The following is a 19,950-nucleotide window of genomic DNA, read 5'->3' on the forward strand; positions in this document are numbered from 1 at the left end:
TGTTTTCATCAAAATATGTGGCTCGCTGATTTTGAATAGTCTTTGCACAAAAATGGAAAAAACTGTGTGTAGGATTAATTCATTATTGGTTTTGGTCTTTCTATGGGATTTATTGATAATAACGAAAACAAAATTGAATATCATCAGACTTATCCTTTAACACATATTCTTTCTGCATAAACTGTGGAAACGCAGATGTATAGATCAAAGCACAGGCTGTCTCTCCGTCTGTCTCTCTGCATTACAAACAATACAGCACGACTTCTCCTTAATCATCAGACAGGAAAGCTCTCAAGATGCTGTGCGAGAGATGGAACAAACAGTTTATAGCTCAAGCAGATCATAGACCTACGCCATGTTGAGACGGCCTTCTTGTCTCGTGATTGCTTCTTGGTGTGGTTGTGTTTAGCTTCTCTTTGTCCTTGTCCCAGACTTCAGGGTGGTGTTTCTTCCATAGCTCTGTGTTTTAATTAGTTCTCCATCACCGGCTTGGTCTTATGGAAGATATCGATTAGACCTTGTGTTTTGCAGTCAATAAGAGTGGGTTTTCGCACCCTTAATCGCAACATATTTCACAATTTTCCATAATTACAAAAGATCCTATTACGTCTACTAGACAGAATGTCCGTTTTCTCAAGGTGATGTTATAAAGGTTGGCTGTGAGTTGAATTTCCAAACGTTTCATCATTTGCTTGTATGGGCTATATAAATGAAACCCTATATATTCTACAGTAGATATCCAGATCCTCATCTCATTCATCTATCGGTCGTAATTTTGCTGTGATAATTATGTGGTAAATGTAATGAATGACATAATTAGTCTGGGGTCACTTGAGTTATTCTTAATTCTCTAAGGCAAAGTTTTCAACTAGGTTAGGAGCTGCAATGAACACGTTGTCATTCCGACCACATGCTTTCTGCTGTAATAGCATGAAATCATGAAATCAAGCAAGTGGGGAAGCATCACTAGTCAAAAAAACTCTGATTGCAACAGGCGAAAAGGGAAAAAACGACCCAAAACAAACGTAATAACTTGAATAGCGAGTTGGTCTTTCACAATCTACAGAGTAGTGTACAGGAAATGCACAAATTTAGACATGCTTCACATGAGTGCTCTCTACAACAAAAGTAGAATCCGTTTAGGCTTTGTCACATTCAGCAACAAATCACTAAAGTATGCATTTATCACTGATAATAAAAATGCAAAACAGTATAAAAGTATTTGTTTAGACTGCTTCAGAAGATAAGTGCCTGTTCTATAATTTCACTCCATCTATGCAAATTCCCTCTGCTGCAGTAGTAGCAGTCCAATTTAGCTTTCAAATATCATTTGAATGCGCTGCTCCTTAATGTACAACTCATAGCTGAAAGCCTTTTATTTAATTAGAAAGAAAGTGTAATGTCTGTTAAAGCAGTACCACAGGTCCTTCACACTACATCCACTTTCCTCCGCGGTTACCTAATAGGTTCTATTTTAGGTAACCTATGGAAAAATCACTCTGTAATAGCAATACAAGTTTCTTCTGGAAATGGGAGTATTTTTGACCACTGTTTTCAGCAGGCGTTCCTTATTAGGGAGAAAAAGCTCCAGTCTTTATCTGATTTTGTCTCACAGCTTGGATATGAAATATACCAATATATATTTGACTGTCTGGAACCATCTGAACAAATATCAAATTATATGGATGTCTTTAATCATTCTTACCACTGTCACACATGCTCACAGAGTAAAATACCTGTCAAAATATATATATATATAGATACAAGCATGAAAGAAGAACAATAAAATGCTGAGTGGACCTGTCATTGGAACTAGCAAGTGAACAGACATTAAATGATTCGCTATTGTGTGGCTTTTTTGGCAAGGATGTTTGGAACAGTTTTTTGCAACTTCAAAAACCAAATTATAGAATCACATTTACTGTTTGTGGTATGGCATTTACTGTCACCCATCCCTACCAATCCTGTGCATATCCCAGCAGCCTCCAGGACTTCAAAGGCCCCTTCTCTGGCACACTGTACTGCAGCCACTTTCCTTCAGCATCTCACGAATGAAGTAAATTAGATTTGCTTCACATCTCTGCCTCTCTTTTTAGTTATTGCTTTTGGAACACAGCTGTGTCCATCTTTTTCCGCCGTCTGCGGGACATTGCAACACTTTCTGAAATTAGAACATTAGTAATGACACAATCGCATGTGCAGATAACTGTGTTAACAATAAATTTTCTGTGTGTCTTGGCACCCCAGGTCCTGTGGGCGGAGCAGCAAGTGGTGAAAAAAAGGAAGAAGAGGGATATCTATGAAGACCCAACAGACCCTGATTTCTCCAAGCAGTGGTACCTGGTGTGTGATGGTCTCTTATCTTCATAGCCTAGACCTAATTAAAGTCATTACAGCAAAATGTCGTTGAAAATGTCAAACATTCAGTTGTTTTATTTCTCAAACGTCATACATAATGGTATTTGCAGTAACTTTTTAAACTTTACTGCATCTGTGTTACATTACCAACAGATAAACTAGTAGGTGCACAGTTAGTAGAATATGTAATGATTTTTCATATTTTTGTATTCTGGTCAGAGTGCCTTTTTAAGTTTTTGAAGCGAAGGAGCAGAGTCCTTCTCTGCATTCAGATTTGCTCGTAGCGAAGTGTTGTCCTGTACAGTTTCTGCTCTGAAATGGTTTCTAATGAATCCTTGAACGTCTCCTTATTCAGCCCCGTCTCAATAGTTTCAGCTCTGCAGAATCTTGTGAGGACACCTAAATGAAGATGTATTCATTATCGCAGCGGCAGAAGTTATTAATTCCCACATGGTCAGTCAGATAAGCATAAAGTGGATGGCTTCTGGACTAACCTTGTAGGCTTTAGTTGTAGCAGCTTCACCACCATCATAAGGTTTCCACAGTCAAGGGTATAACACAATGCATCCCAGGATGCTGGGTTGAACAGAAAATTAAATGTCAAGACAGATCGACGACTAAACCGTATCACCTGTGAAGCATTGATAGCAAATGGTCCTGGCTCTGTGTCTGTTTCGTTATTCACAGCTTTTCTCGGAGATGCTTCAATTTGCCCTAATCTCCCCTTTTTCCTTTTTTATATGCACAAAACCTCCGTCACTGCAACGGATTAATGACAACATTGAATATCCCTGACATAAATCACCAGTGAATAGAAGTTGTGAAACCACCTCTGCCATTCAGCATTAGACGTCTAATCGTCTGAGGACCTAAAACCTTTTTTTATCCTATATAAAGTATTATACGCAGCTCTGTTTAAAACCAAACAGAGATGCTTTAGCTTAAGGCATATGCCACCGGTGCTGAAGTTTTAACTCTGTAGTACAACCAATTTATTGTAGTCAAAGGGCTTTTATATTGACTTATTCTGGTACATGGGCCCCATCAGTTTGTATAAAACATTTACTTAAAATGTGTATTGAACGGTGTGCCAGTTCAAAGCTTACATCGAAGAACTTAAGCTACTTACCTAAGCATCCAGGCGTTCTCACAGAAGTGCATATGCAGAGTCGTGCCCTGTGGAGAAAAATCAGCATGAAACAAAGAAGCAGCAGTGAAGGTTGTCTGTGATGTCTTTTCCATTTCTACCCGTGTTTATCTTTACCATCTCTTTCACCTCCAGCGCTCCCTTCTCTTCATACTTCTAACTGTGCAAATGTTCTGTTATTCATCCAAATCACGCTTTAACACACTGTATCCCCCTATTTGTCTCCCTCCCCTTCTCCCGGCTCTTTCCTCTGCGAGAGAGGCAAATGCTCTCACTGAGACTTGTGACCTGCAACAGGTCTTTTTTTCTGACAGCGTAACTGCAGTATGATGTTCAAACTGGGCAGCTCAGCCCGAGGAAGCAGACATGTCGGGGTGATGAATTATTTTAATTGGATTATAAGTGTCCATGAACCACCTCTGATCTTTCATCCCTTTTTATATGTTTTTGTGTTTATTTTTGTATTGAGCGTTTCTGTTTTAATCGTAAACATTCTGCAGCGAGTAAAACGACCCTGCAGATTAATTGTCACGCTGTTGAACAAAAGCCTTGTGTCTCTTCCAGTCCACCCCGACACATCAAGACCTGAATACCAAAATAGCCTGGGCTCAAGGCTACACAGGGAGAGGTGTAGTGGTGACTATCCTGGACGATGGAATTGAGAAAGACCACCCAGACCTCGTCAGCAATTATGTAAGTCAGAAGAAGTATGACGTAGCCTGTAAACAACCTTTACAGAAAAAGGTTAATTGCTTGAAGTTAAACATGACATGATTGATGTCCTAATCCTTTTCACATCTCTCTTAGGACCCTGAGGCCAGCTATGATGTTAATGATGGAGACGCTGACCCACAACCCAGATACACGCAGCGAAATGAGAACAGGTAATTTGGCAAAATCAGCGATCTGGCAACACGACAACTCGGAAAAGATCTTATTTGCTTCCAAATGAGCTTTCAATCTTTGTGGAAAATTGTAATGTAAGAGTAATGTCCTTGTGAGAGTGGCAACCACATAAATAAACTCAGATATAATTTGGACTGGGATTTTCTTTCTTTTCTCCAACCCTGGTTACTTTTGACTCGCCACAAGCCTCCTATGTATGTTAGTTGACAGGGAATGACAGTTGAGAAGGCACCGAGCCTATACAGCTTTTGGTCCAGTGCTTTTGGCCAACGCATTAATATTTAGAAACCAAAGTTAAAGTTTGAAAGCACTGGTGCAGTCATTCTGCAAAGTCTTGAAAGATTGTTCCCTTTTTTCTTCTTCCTTGCTTCAGTACACAAGTCAAGCTGCTGTAGCTGCATTTCAAGATCCAGCCTGTTCAGCTGCTCAGCCACTTATTTGTTGCTAATACAATACTTGTTTACTTGCCCTCAGTGATTCATGCCGTTCCCTGCCAGTCTTTGGTCGCATTAAAAGACGTTCGCCCCAATTTATTGATGGAACACTAAAGCTCCAGCAAGGGCAAATCCTCCTCCCTTCTCCCATGTTTCTCCAACATGGTCTTCTGCCTGAGCTCAATCCCCCTGGAGCAGATGAGAAGCTTCATCCCGTCTCTGAAAAGCACAGCACGATTTGTCTCAAATCTCTCTTTTCTGGGACAATTGCCACCAAGTCCTTTTGTAGTTGTTTGTTTTTGTTCTTTATTTTGGGTTTCAAAGCGCAGCATCCATTCGCAGTTGGTCCGGGGGAGAAATCAGCATAACAAGTTTTCATAAGATTGTCGAAACTTTTGTATGATAGAATCTGCGCAGATGTTAGGATTTGAACTTTGAAATGTCTTATCTGTCTATCTATCTCTTTCTAGCTGTTTGCTTTTTTTGTCCTCAACTGAAACATGATCTATTAATCAGTATTTATTCATCTTGAAAGAGGCTGGCATCAGCAGTTTTTTGAGCAGGGGGCCTTGTTTCTTGTCCTTGCCGGCAGCTAGAGCAGCCATGCAGAGCGACCCCAGCCCTTTCTGTCAGTGTAAAGTAGATCCCACTCTGTCCTGCTGATGGAACAAAGCACTACTGGAGGGGATTACTCCTTGCCTCTGGTTCACTTCAACTCCCCAACTGCACCATGCTATTACTTCAGAAAGACACATTACACACACACACACACAAATAAAAAAACACAGAGTGCACAGATTTGGACTCGCACACACTCTACACTACCCATGTCAGTGGAATTGCCAAAGCAATTATCTCGGACTGGATCAATTTATGGGCATGGAGTGAAAAGCAAGGGTGTGTCTCTGTGTGTACAGCAAGGAGCTGCAGTGTTTGGAGTGACCTGTGGACAAATTATATCCAATGAGTTATGTAAATCACCACTGGGTAATACAGGCCGACAGTGAGTGATGCAAACATCCCCCTCACAATGAGATTATATGAATATATTCATAGGACAACAAAACGCAAAGGAGAGTCGGAGGCGGGCTTTTTCCATAGCCATCAAGGCCAATTCATTTGTACTGATGACACGCAAGGTTGATTTTTGAATTCTCATCTCTGGGTTCCTCCTCAGAGATGCTCAGTAGTCTTGAGTTGGCCGATCTGGCAGATGTTGTTGAAGGGGGTGCCGGCTAAATTGAAGGCTGGTTGAAGTCTGGCCAAGCAGGTAATCCGTTTGTGCTTCATCATGTCAATATTTTTTTCTACTTTCACCCACTTTTCCTCCATTATGTCAGTGTGATGTGGGCGTAGAGGGTGGGGCTAATAGCAGAAGATAGCGGGATTGATTGACCTCCTGTCCGCAGCCTGTCGTTAAAGCTGAACGCTTAATATTTCTCAAAACCTCAACGAGGGACAAGAGGGCGGACAAAACCATTATCGGGATATTAATCTCGATAATAGTACAGAGAATTTTCCATATGTATCAATGTATGAGACCCAACTCAAGTTTAATGACCGATTTTGTTCATTTTAGGATCACTGCGTGATTTAAATAAGATTTATAACCATGAAACGAATATTGAATTATCCCTCGGTGATAAACATCCTATAGTTTTTTAATGTCTTCAGAAAGTCTTCATCCTGACTCACATTTCTCTGTGGATTTAAACAAATACAATGCAATCTTGTCACTGATGAACAATATATTATCAGAAATATTTCTGGATCTCTATAGATAAATCAATTAAAACCTTAAATGTTTTGAGTCTTTAAGTTAATTATACTCCATTATATTCCCTTTCCTGAGACCTCTGTGACAGATCATTGAATAAAAGATGATAAAGATCGTTATCTTGCCGTGCTATGTCTTTACCTGTTACCGTTTTCATAAAAACTGCACACTACTGTGCAGATCTTCAGTTGTCTTGATCTTTGGTGTGGTGATTAAAATCTTTCTTTCAGGTTGTAAACTGTCTCTGTCCCTATAACTTCCCTGTGGAGAGCTATTAGCTGCTGTAGGGAACTTTTCACAGAGGTACATTAATCGAGATCCACATGCCTGCACCGTAAGATTGTGCAGTGGCAGCCTTTATTGAAAAATGATTGGCATGCTTCACAGCCTCATGTGCCCTTCAGTCCAGAAGAAAAAAAAAGCCAACCCATCAGCACCAAGATATTAAAGTGACTGAAACTCAAGGCTGGGAAGATGAAAGAAGAGGTGCTCTGTCTCATCTGGTTCATGGCATTGAGAAAGACCAAAAGACGTGTTTGCCTGCTTCTCTCGCCCTATCATATTGCTCTTTCCTTGGTGGCGCATGGTCTTTTGTTACTCTGAACATGAAAGTGCTTCTTCAGCAGAAATAGACTGGATAAGAATAATGGTAAATGCACCTGCACCAGTCGCTGCAGAAGAGACTCATCCTATTTATTATTTCATTTCATTAAAGTATTTATTTCTTCTGCCATTAGTCAAAGTCCGGCAGGCATCCCCTGCAATACATAGTCGTTGGAAGGCCCCTATCTAGCTAGCTGCCGATTTTAAGTAGGGTACTTTTTTATTTAATCAAATATTACCGTCAATAATCACTAATATTACTTAATATTTGTATAGATTAATAAGAAAATAATCAATGTTTGGACCTATTTCTGAAATGTGAAACTTCCCTGGAGTGTCTTTCATGAATAAAACATAACCATGTTTAACATATTAACAAATTATCCAAAAACTGTTCTGATCACTGATCTTTAGCTTTCATCCATCATTTATTGCCGATTGGATATTATTCATGATTTTATTTAATTATCCAACCATATTGCTTTAATGAAAAAGTGATGGCTGCAGACATCATTGTAAAATTAAAAATATTTCTCATTTATATGTCACTATTGCACTATTTTGTGTACATGGAGGACAGAAAATAAGTCCACTTTGAATTCAGGCTGCAAGACCAGAAAATGGCAACACGGTTAAATATGATCTGCGGGCACTGTGTCCTTGGCCAAACGCTGACAGACATGTGTCTTCAAAGTCCTGAGACGCTATTTAAGTATGTGAATGCAAATTGTACACACGCTGTATGCAGATATATCTGTATGGAGGTGATAAACCAGAGTCGCTGCAGGACAAATCAGAGTGAAGGAGAGCACAAATCAAAGAAGACAGCTTCCTCCTGCGTCGTCTGCTTTTACAGTGTTTGACACAGCACTGCGCTGACTCCAATGCGGACACATTTTAGAACTAGGGCTGTCAAGCGATTTAAAAAAAAAAAAAAAATCTAATTAATTACAAGCTTTGTGATTAATTCATCGCGATTAATCGCATATAACAATATTTGCTGCAACGGGGGGGCTGTCAGTGCTCCGTGCTCCGTGCTTTTTGAGCTCCGTGCGACGGGGGGACGGGCGCAGGGGACGGGTGCTGTCAGAGCTCCGTGCTCCGTGCTGTCGGACCAAAGGTCAGGGGCATGTAGGAGCGCGATTAATCTGCGTTACTATTTTTAACATTTAACATTGTGTGGAATTGGCATTCCTTAAACATCCGCATTAATGCTCTTATGTCAAGTATGTTTTCTGACATACAATATATCGTTTGTCCTTGGTAATGTAAGGAGCAGAAGACATGTTTAAACTTTAGTCTGTGCAATACATGTTTACGGTTGTTTTCTCAATCCATTTCCTGCTAGATAAACAAAGTTTCAGTCAGTAAAGAGTGAGCGTACCTTAAATCTGTGCAGGCCTTGTTACGAGACTTCATTTGTCATTCTGAGTCCTTGACAGTTTGACAACATTTTCTAAGTGGACGACTGGCAGTGCGAATGGAGAGAGAACAATAAGAAAACAAGAGGGAACCTGCACAAAACAAAATATTTTCTCTATTTACTCTGGCCACCACACGCTGCAGATAAATGCCCTCCACTATTTACACTGAGTTTATCAATTATTGTTTACAAAGCTGCCACCCTTTGTCAAGCCTGAATAATGTAATTCTGCTTCCCCTCGTCGTGTTTATTCTGCTGGGGACGGCTTGTTTCCAGACAGCCAGGCAGACTTTATTTGGAGGTGATGTTGGCAGGGACCTTACTCTTAAACCAGATACCTCTGGCTTTCTGTCTGCTTTCCTGCTATTGTTTTCCCCCTAAGAAAAGGACCGTTTGATTGAAAGCTGCTGTATTCTAAACATTTCAACGAAGCATAGCCCAAAGTGATTGAAGGTGTCTGATCACCTGGAGTCAGTCGATATTACCCTGCTCAGTTGTCAATTAGATTACTTTGATGGCAACAATTACCTCCGTAAAGGAGTGTTTGTTTGTATCTTTGTCAGCAGAATCGAGGAAAAACTGCAGGCCCTTTGCATGAAAACTGAAAGAACCCATTCAATTTGGAGCGGAAACTGCTTTATTCAGTGTTCTTACCAGCTTTACTCACCAGGACCGTTTGTTTAGAGAGACACCTGCGGACACTTCGTCTCCGGGTATAAACCTCCTGAATGATTGGATCTTAAGTGATCCGAGAAAAAGTTGAGCATACATTAGCCTTTAGCTCGTAGCCTCTCTGCCCTGTGTACACAGCTGCTTTCTTCAGTGTTTTTACCAGCTTTACTCACCGGGACCGTTTGTTTTTGAGAGGAGGAGACCTCTTCCGATGATTCGGCTCCCGTTAAAAATATCCTGAACAATATGCAATGAAGTCATTTCTAATCGGGAGAAGTTAACTACAATGACATACTCCCATGATTTGCTACGCCGCCTTTTATTATAGTTTTGATCAAGAGGCTCGTAGTGGCAGAAAATTACATATTGTACATTTAAATTGTTTATCGCCTCTCCTTCCATAGTGCTCAATATAGCGGAATAATGAATTTTATTCAGAGAGAAGCAGAGCTGTTGCCTTGCAGTTAAAATATTTCGATTTCTTATTTTGTAGAGTTAGATGTTTTTTGCACCATGTCCGCATGAGTTTGATCCCACACAAGCTCATGCAAGGTAGATGGATTGGAGACTCTAAATTGCCTGTAGGCATGATGGACTGACAACTATCATAATTGTTTCTCTGCCTTCTAAAAACCCAAGAAAATAACATAGAACTTTAAACTAACTGATCATCTTTTCTACACGGCTGGAGAGAACACCTTTTGTGTTCGACCACACAATGAAGAGAGCTCCACTTCACACTCCAGTGTAACTATTTGAACAGACCTGCCTGAGGCTACAGCTGAGCTGAGCAGAAAATAACCTAATCCTTTTGGCAGCTCCAATGAACGGACCTATTCAGTCCCTCTAAGAACAGATATAAAACCAACAGAACAATGCCAAGACACAGATTCTACAGTTTGGCCAAGCATGGGTTAGACATCAGTCACACTTGAGAATGCATTCAACACACATGCTCTATAATACACCACACAAACATGAGTGGTTCTGTGGGATTGTATGGGTCTAACATGTGTAAACATAAATTCTCAATGCTTGAATACATTTCTTTCTGTTTCAAGTACTGTGTGATAAAGTATGGCCTGTCGGCGTGGAGAAATATGCTGTGCTTTTCTCACTCAACTGCTGGTGGTAACACCTACTCAACTTTTAGGTGCACTCATTTAGCTTAAATGGGCACTTTGACGATTGTATATGAGTTCCGTTAATTCACCTGCAAAGAGTACTACTCAGCCTGTTAAAATAGTTGTATAAAGTTTCCATGGATCTGGAGGAGCTCTTTAAAACTTGAAACTTTTGAACAGAGATCCATTATAAACTGGAGGTGTGGAGTTTGAAAGAAGTGGCCATTTAGGATGCATGGAGAGTAATGAAAGAGACTGTCACCTTGCATTATGGGAATTGTAGGTTTTGGAGCTTGACCATCTGTAGGGACTAAAAGTCAGGATGCTTTGGCCTCTGCTGTTTGATTTTGACTATTATGTTATCTGTCTCTTGTCAGTGCCACTTTAAGGAAGAGCAATACTTAAGTATGGAATTAGTACATAAGCAAAGTTGTTTATTTATTGTTACCCCTACTGATTATGTAACTAGTTGGTAGTATGAATAAACATGTTATGGCCAGTTCTAATTTTCAGGTTGGGGTCTAGGAATAGGCTGACTTTCAGATTACATCAATATGTATGCACCTTCAATAAGATGCATGCTGTGCATTAATACACTGCACTGTACAGTATATTGTACTGTCGGTGGTTACATTTCATGTCCAGAGGGATTGTGTTTGGTGACGCATCTACATTCTCCAGTAAATGGCAGGGCAATGACTTGACCAAATATGGCACCTTGTCCTGAGGAGGAGGGATAAAAGCATTACCTCGCTCTGTCCCTTTGCTCCTTCAGGTAAGATAAGGGAGGTCACATTGGCTGTGTGAATAGAGCTTTTTTTAAAGCTTTGTTTAAGCTTTGTTGAGTCTTTGCTCCACCACTGGTCTTTTGAACAAAAGCAGGTAGCTTTTGCCATCCTCCGACTCGCACTCTAATGATTTATTTACTGTGATTGTCTTCCTCCGAGATGATGCCGCACTATTTTTAAAGCATTTTGTTGCCACATCTCTTGTATAAACTTTAACTCTTCAAAGTACACTTATGCGTGCTCCCGACAGTCGTTGTGTCTGACACCTCTTTCAATTTATTTTAAATGGCTATAGAATGGAGGCATTCAGTAAAGTGTCTCTGAAATCATTTAATTTCACGGACATTTGACAGATAGAATTGTGACTTCGCCTCAAACCCTTTTGTCTGAGCCTCCCTGGATATATTAAGCTGTCTGGCTGGTTTAGCTGAATTCAATCCAGGCCAATCACTCATTGGCACACATACACGCACAAAACAGCTGCATCTTGGTGTGTACAGCCTCTCTATAAACAGGCCTCTGGCTCTGTGTTCACTCTGCCCATCCTGGCTGAATCCCCTGCCCGGCTTAACATCTGTTGCTCTTTGGTCTGAGAATATGTGCTGTCTGGAGCAGAAAAGCCTTTTTTATGATGCTGTGGATGAGACAATAAAGGTACATGCAGGTAGCTGCGGCTAAAGTCATTGCATGTCAAAGTCCATGTCAAAGTATTAACCGTCATGGACTTTCATTTGAGTTTTAAAGATAACGCACCTCATCATTTTCAGGTTGAGCTTTGATTGTTTGGTTGAATCACAGCATCGCTAATCAGATATTAATAAAACAAGGACTATTTATTTCCCAGACACAAATTCAGAGTATCTTTGTTTCAGAAGGCAAAGTTGTGAGTCGAGCCTTTTGTTTGTTTCTTTTTAAACAAAAGTTATTGAGAGTTGACGTTTGAAGGTGCTATTTGCAGTGCAATTCAACTGCATATTCCTCCACAATGTAAGCACAGCGTATATTTTGTACCAAGTCATGTGGCTGGCCGCGGTGCTGACTGTATGTGTTTTTTGCCAGGGTGGATGGTCACAGTCTCCCTGGATCACATTAGAAATGATTTCTTCTTTGTTAATTCAAATCAAATTTATTTGCTATTTATAGCCCAATATCACAAATTATACATTTGTCTCAGTGTGCTTTACAGACTGTACAGGTTACGACACCCTCTGTCCTTAGACCCTCGCATCGCACAAGGAAAAACTTCCTAAAAGAAACCCCAAAATTAAAGGGGAAAAAATGGAAGAAACCTCAGGGAGAGCAACTGAGGAGGGATCCCTCTCCCAGGATGGACAGACGTGCAATAGATGTCGTGTGTACAGGATAAACATAGTACAAATACAACATTTGACAGAAATTATGTTGGAAAATGAAAATGTCAAAAAGGCTTCCCGGTGTCCAGCAGGGGCAGCCACGATTCCTAATTCTGACGTCAACTTTATCAGTGGCAACCTGCCACATGAGACACAGAAACTCTGGGGATGATGCCCCGGATGGTGAGTTAGTAACATACATTTACATAAATGCATACAGATAGAGAGGGAGGGGAGGAGAGGGAGGGGAGGAGAGAGGAAGAGAAGAAAGAGAGCAGGGAGGTGTCCCCCGGCAGTCTAAGCCTATAGCAGCATAACTAGGGGCTGATCCAGGACAAATCTGAGCCAGCCCTAACTATAAGCTTTATAAAAAAGGAAAGTCTTTAGCCTGCTCTTAAATGTGGAGAGGGTGTCTGCCTCCCTAACACAAACTGGAAGCTGGTTCCACTGGAGAGGAGCTTGATAGCTGAAGGCTCTGGCTCCCATTGTACTCTTAGAGACTCTGGGAACTACAAGTAACCCTGCAGTCTGGGAGCGCACTGCTCTAGTACTATGAGATCTTTAAGATTTGCTGGAGCCTGATCATTAATTGCTTTGTAAGTCAGGAGAAGGATTTTGAATTCTATTCTGTATTTTACCGGGAGCCAGTGCAGAGCAGCTAATACCGGAGTAATATGATCCCGTTTCCTTGTTCTTGTCAATACACGTGCCGCTGCATTTTGGATCAACTGAAGAGTCTTAAGCGACTTTTTGGGACAACCTGATAACAATGAGTTGCAGTAATCCAGCCTTGAAGTAACAAATGCATGGACTAGTTTTTCTGCATCATTTTGAGACAGGATGTGTCTTATTTTTGCAATGTTACGTAGATGAAAGAAGGCAGTCCTTGAGATTTGTTTTATGTGGGAGTTAAAAGACAGATCCTGATCAAAGATGACGCCAAGATTCCTTACAGTGGTGCTGGAGGCCAAATGAATGCCATTCAGAGCTTCTATGTCATTAGAAAATATGTTTCGGAGGCGTTTAGGGCCAAGTATAATAACTTCAGTTTTGTCTGTGTTTAACATCAAAAAGTTGCTAGACATCCAGGTTTTTATGTCCTTAAGGCATGCTTGAAGTTTAGCCAATTGATTGGTTTCGTCTGGTTTAATTGATAGATATAATTGGGTATCATCCGCATAACAATGAAAGTTTATAGAGTGGTTCCTTATAATATTGCCCAAAGGAAGCATATATAAGGTGAATAGAATCCATATAACTCCAAGACTGACTTTGGCTGTCATGGAGGATTTATCGTTAAAACATACAAATTGAGATCACTCTGATAAATAGGACGTGAACCAGTTTAGTGCGGTTCCTTTTATGCCAACACAATGTTCCAGTCTCTGTAGTAGAATGTCATGATCAACAGTGTCAAAAGCAGCACTGAGGCACAAGACAAGAACAGAGACAAGTCCTTTGTCTGAAGCCAATAGAAGGTTTTTAGAAACTTTCACCAGTGCCGTCTCTGTGCTTTGATGAACTCTAAATCCAGATTGAAAAACCTCAAATAAACTATTATTATGTAAAGAATCACATAACTGTTTTGCAACTGCTATCTCAAGGATCTTAGCGAGAAAGGGAAGGTTAGATATCGATATTCAGTAGTGTTCCACCACAAGAAACTACAAAAGAGAGTGTGATATGGAAATTGATTTAAACTCTAGATAAACTTCAAACTAAAGCAAGACTAAAGCTGTGTTTATCATTTTTAGGTATCATTCCTGAGAAAAAGGCTCATAAATTGGAAGCTACTCTGGATCAGTGACCCACTGCTACGTTAAATTACAGAGAAAGCACTGATTTGTATGTCTTCAAATATAGGTCTGTCCTACTTTTGGTTTTATGTTAAACAGGCACGTTAAAATATAAACATACAATATGTGAATTTGTGCTCTTTCCTGAGTAGCACTGATGCCGAGCTTTCTCAATGTCATTAAACAGTCTTCTCACTCATATTTCTGTAGTGAGGGAAAGAATATTACTTACACGCTAGTCTCTTGCACACATTTTGTTTTTCAGTCTTGAAATGACTGACAGTCACCAGTCAGCTCCCACTCTGTAGTGTCTCCGCACATAATTGCATGATTGAGTTGTGTGGACGAGCTTGTGCAGCCAGTCAGTCAGACACTGTCAGGCGTTCATCGGTGAGCTAAATTGTAATGGCACTTTCACGCTCTGATTAAACAATTGATGCTTACTTTAAGGTCTGCTCGCCACTTCACATGCAGACAGAGATGTCCTGCTGCACAGAGATCAACATGCCTGGAAGCTGAATAACTGAGACTGTGAACCATGCCTCAAGCTTTTTTATACACTGGGTGTTTCTTTTATAGAGACAAAGGGACTGATTTGTGATGTGAATCATAATTATTCTCTAATGCTTATTAGGTCAGGTGTTTGTTGCTGCATTTTTCACAAAATTGCCTGCTGCTACATAATATTGCTAAGAAATTGCCTTCCCATGTAATAAGTCCTCATTTAACCCCGGAGTACATATATTGTTCTTGAGGGAGCGTCAAGTCTCCATCAACTGCTGCCGTTTATTAAAGCTAGTTAGCAGTAAAGTTTAACCTCTTGATAGCAATGATAATAATTGAATTGCATTTGTGATGCATTACACCCTGCCATATGTTGTGCCAAGGTCCTTGTGAGGGCATATCCGTCATTGAAAAATATGCCCTGTCAGGCCAGTTGATTACTTGTTAAAAAATCCCTTTAATGCTTGTAGTTGTTGACAGCCTAATAAAGGATTTGTTAGGAGGCAACATTGTTTATTCCGACGTCCTTTTTTGTTATTGTGAGTTTCCTTCTTTGACGTTTTAAAGCATGAGCTGGTAAAAAAAAAATTTGCACGTCAGAAGAAGAATAAGGAAAACTGCAGTGATCCATTTGCTAAAATGGTGAACAAAACTGAGAATTAGCGGGTGGGTAATATATCACAGAGCTACACAGTCTAATCAGGATCCCAGCTGGAGGCGTAGCCATGCTCTGACCCTGTGAAATGACTTTGTCCTCTGCCTCAGCGTAAGGGGAGGTTGGGAGTTCAAAAAGAAAGTCTTTTTTTTGGCTCTTTCAAAACAATACTGTGGATGTAATTAGCTTTGTTCCAATAACATTCACACAGCACGTCCCGGAGAAGGGTGTGAAACTGTACACCTCCTGATCAGATATCTGCACTGTAATCAGCAGACAATCTTAATGACCTGTGTTAAATGCTAAATGTTCATTCTGCTCCATCCGTTCGCAGTCTGATCACACCGCTTCAACCCCTGAAGTCAATGAAACGATTTAAATCCATTTCACTAACAATTACTTTTGTGTCTGGAATGATGCAAAGCTGTGAAGGTTTCAGTTCCGACTTTTCATTGTCTTTAATAAGATGGGATCTGCGGTTGATAAAGCACGGGGGGTTTGGGGTTGTAGGGAGGGGGTTTGTTTGTGAAGTGTATTTGACATCTAGACAACGCTCTGGGGGAACCTGTCTGTTCTCTGAAACTCAAGACTGGTTTACAGTATTAATGAGGGACTCGGTGAATAATTCATGTACATCGATAAAATATCAAATCTCATTTGAATGGACAGTGACTGTCAAGGTAAAGTTTGTTTTTGGTCTTTGTGTTGTCCTCAGGTTTTACTTCTTGTTGGGAAGCTCCTATATCCTGTAACCCTGTAGCCTGTACAGCAGGAGAAAAAGATTTCCTATATTTCTTCTCAGAAATGACCTAGAGGTGAAAAGAGGAGCTCTGATGTGGCTCTGTTTAGCAGAGAAGGAATGTGAACCTTCTTTATATTCACTATATTTACTGTTGCACATTGATCTCAAGTTTCGTAACCTTCATCCGTGAGCAAAAGGGTTAGAAAAACAAGCATTTCTTCTTTACATAACTTCTTTTTAAATCAAATTATTTCTCTATGACATTGAGCGTTTATGACAAAATAAGCAATAATTAAAGTTTCCAGTTATTATTTAATGAGAATTTACTGTTGTTTTTAAAAACCTCAGCGAATCTACTTCATAGGGACTGTGCAGGTGTGTTTGGTCAGATTTGATTGATAGTGCTGGCAAAGAAAATGGACAGCTGTCGTCAGATTAAGATAAAAATGTTACTAAACCCCGATTGGTCCATGAAAGTACTTAACATAACCTTTTTTCTCAAATGTAAAACTATATATAGTAATTATACTACACTATAACTATAAGACAGAAACACAAATATTGAAATATCTCATGTGAAACAACCAAAACGAAAATAAATATTGTGTTTTGAAGGGCCCCGTCACTCATCGTAAGAAGCTTATTAAGAAAATGTGTTTTCAAGGCCTTTAAACATTCAAATGCAAATGGAGTTACAGGAAAAAACACAAAAGCCAAAGAAATGTTGTCATCTCATCACCAAGTGACAATTGTATCCATGTAGTATCATAAGTAATCATTGTATGTGTTAGGTAAAGCTTCATTGTTGGTGGTAATTAAAGTGAAATGTAATTTCATGCATAATAATCACTTATGATGCAGCAAAGATCATTTTTTAAATGCATGGAAATACATTAAATTTTGCTAAAAACCTACAATGAAATGTTATGATGAAGTATGCTTCAAAATGGACTAAACTTAATACATACAATAATAACTTGTGCTACTGCATGGACTATTATAGCATACTTTGAGTCCTTACTACAGAAGAAAAAGAAATGGAGTGTGTCCCCAACACTTCTAATTGCAAGTCCTGTTTACAATGAAGGTCAACGTTGTAAGTCTTGAATTCTAAAACCCCTCTAATGAACAGCCCTTACATCTAGAAAGGCATGTCAGGCTCTCTAGCACTTATTGTTACATCTCTGAGTCTGCTGCAGTGACAAAAGGGCCACTGGATTTATGATTCTCTTTTGACTGGTGTATTTGTAGCAGCCCTTCAGCTACAGTATTGTTTTAAAGCCCAGCTCAGTTCAGAAAGTTATAAACAATTGCTGCTTTTTTGCTGTCAGTATTTGGTTGCGTTATTGTGAGGATCCTGCTTGATGTGTAAATTGTTTATTTGTCATCTCCCCATCCATTTTCTTTTTATTACTCTGCTTTGTGACTTCGTCTCTTCCCAGACATGGAACTCGATGTGCCGGAGAAGTTGCAGCAGCAGCCAACAACGGCGTGTGCGGCGTAGGCGTGGCCTATAATGCTAAAATTGGAGGTGAGTGAAGAATACCATTGAGATTTTTAATTGGGAACAATGTTTAATAATTTAATTATTTTAATATTAAACTAGTAAGCACAATAATATTCACATTCAAACTAATTACGGTAGAAGTGAATTTGTATCAGCGAGGCTCCATCCAATCGTTATGGACTAGATATCCATAAGGATTTTTTCTGGACGCACAAGTCCAGTTCAGATGCACAAGTGAAAGTGTGCTACAGAGATATGCAAGAGCGCTCAGTGAATTGTGCTTTATCCATTGCTGCTAATAATAATAGCTTCTGCTCTCTGCAGGTTTTGAAAATATAAAGATCTTGGCTTTGTTCAATGCATAGAAACGTGTAGATTTCAAATATAAGTTGTTTTATTCAAACCAGCAAATATCATATGTCACTCCATCTTAATCCTGCACTTAGCCTGAAATCCCTTCTCTTCTTTTTCACTAATTAGATAAAAAGCCAGTTTGATTTTCAAGTCTTTTGTTGAGGCCTTTGTATTGTCTAAATGTAGTATTATGTTGATGCCAAGGCAACTTCACAACCCAGTGGATATCTTTTCATAGCAATGTGTAAATCATCTGCATAAAAAGCTGGTCAAAATAAGACTCTTAGTACAGTCTCATGTTTGTCAGCATGTGCAGATATGCATTAAGAAAGAAGATATTTCCTCCGATGGGTTGATTAAAATCACACCTGCGATCGCAAATTAAGTCTAAGCGGTTGCTTTTTTTGGCTCCTGAAAATGTTTGCACTTGATGAAGTATTCCAAGGAGGCTTTTAGTAACTTTTGTCAGCAAACAATCTGTCAGTGACATGTTGGCAGCCAACAAGACTCAGCAGAGCCAGTGGATCCCTGAGCAGCCCCGTTCACAGATGTTACTCATAACTCTCCTTCTTCGTCTTCATTACCATTCATCTCCCGACAGAGTTGGCCCTGTTCTCATAAATTACTCCTCTGTGAATCTGTTCACGTCACGGGGTCAGTGGATTGTTTATAAACAGCTGTGATCTGCTCCCCAAATACCATTTGTGTGTGTGAATGCATATGTATATGTGTGTGTGTGTGTGTGTGTGTGTGTCCGTGTGTGTACACAGACAGAGAAAGTTATTTACTGAGCAGTGATTAGTGTTTAAAACCAGTAAGTGACCTTACTTGGCTCATTCTGCATTCCCTTCACCTAATGTACTTGTTTTCCCTCCACACATACACACAAACACACTAACACACACACTCATAGCAGCATTCCTACCTGCTACCTCTAACTCTCTGGAGCTGCAGGAAACATGCGCAGCAGTGTCTTTAATAAGGAATCGTCAAGCTGCAGGAAGTTGATGAGAATTGGTACGACAGTGATTATCATTACCGCTGTAATACAGCCCGTGCATAATGATTAACCGAGCAAACATTATGCTTTATGTCGCATGTTTAGCACAGTTAAGCGTTTTGTGTTTTCTTTTCAGGCTATTCAGTATTCAAACTTGTGTTACACCGAATCCCCACGCCAACAGAGTAATTACTGCTTTGGCTACATCCCTTCTGGCATGTGTTTGTGCCTTCAGGGCCAGTCAGGTAGTCTAGAATGGATTATTAAAGTCTTAATGTGGACGCCGTCAGTCTCAGTATTACCTTTAAGGTTCGGGGGGTCCTTTCCCAGTAATGGACCTTAGTTGAGGGTGGTTCATTTCACGCCTCTCAACAGCCATTAATGTTCAGAGGAGTGATCTGAGGCTTCACTTCAAAGGCTCAGACAGGGTTGTGTTCAGGTATGATGAAAGGTGACATTCGGTGCTACCCTGTGGACACACCAGTCTGTTGGAAGATCTGTAAGCGCTCAGCTCATTTATAGCCATGTGTATGTGCACCTTTCTCTCTCCTGCAGTCTGTTAGGTTTGTCAACCTGTCCTTTCTGTGTGCTTGGTGGGGGTCAGGAAACTAGCTTTTCTTGGTTTAACAACCAGCTGGGTGTTTGTTTGTTTATGCGACGATAAAATAATGTAATATCCATCGAAGCAGCATCTGCGGGTGAGCTTTATGCGCTTATACTCATTAAAAACTGGAACTCTGTGAAGTCTTTGCTTTTTCCTGTGAAGTCTTTTGTTTTTCTTGTTTTTCTGTTTGTTTCTTTTTTTGCT

At 40.1% G+C, this 19,950-nt stretch overlaps 1 protein-coding gene across 1 annotated transcript in view; it reads left to right on the forward strand.

Moving 5' to 3' along the window:
- furinb (furin (paired basic amino acid cleaving enzyme) b) overlaps positions 1-19,950 on the forward strand; it is a 63,755-nt gene that overhangs the window by 34,102 nt on the left and 9,703 nt on the right. Inside the window, exons 4-7 of the mRNA XM_029433331.1 lie at positions 2,248-2,343; positions 4,070-4,198; positions 4,313-4,389; positions 17,724-17,812. Coding sequence (XP_029289191.1) covers positions 2,248-2,343; positions 4,070-4,198; positions 4,313-4,389; positions 17,724-17,812 — 391 coding nt within the window. The remainder of the gene's footprint in view (positions 1-2,247; positions 2,344-4,069; positions 4,199-4,312; positions 4,390-17,723; positions 17,813-19,950) is intronic.

Source organism: Cottoperca gobio, chromosome 6 (genome assembly GCF_900634415.1).
Source record: "Cottoperca gobio chromosome 6, fCotGob3.1, whole genome shotgun sequence".
NCBI lineage: Eukaryota > Metazoa > Chordata > Actinopteri > Perciformes > Bovichtidae > Cottoperca > Cottoperca gobio.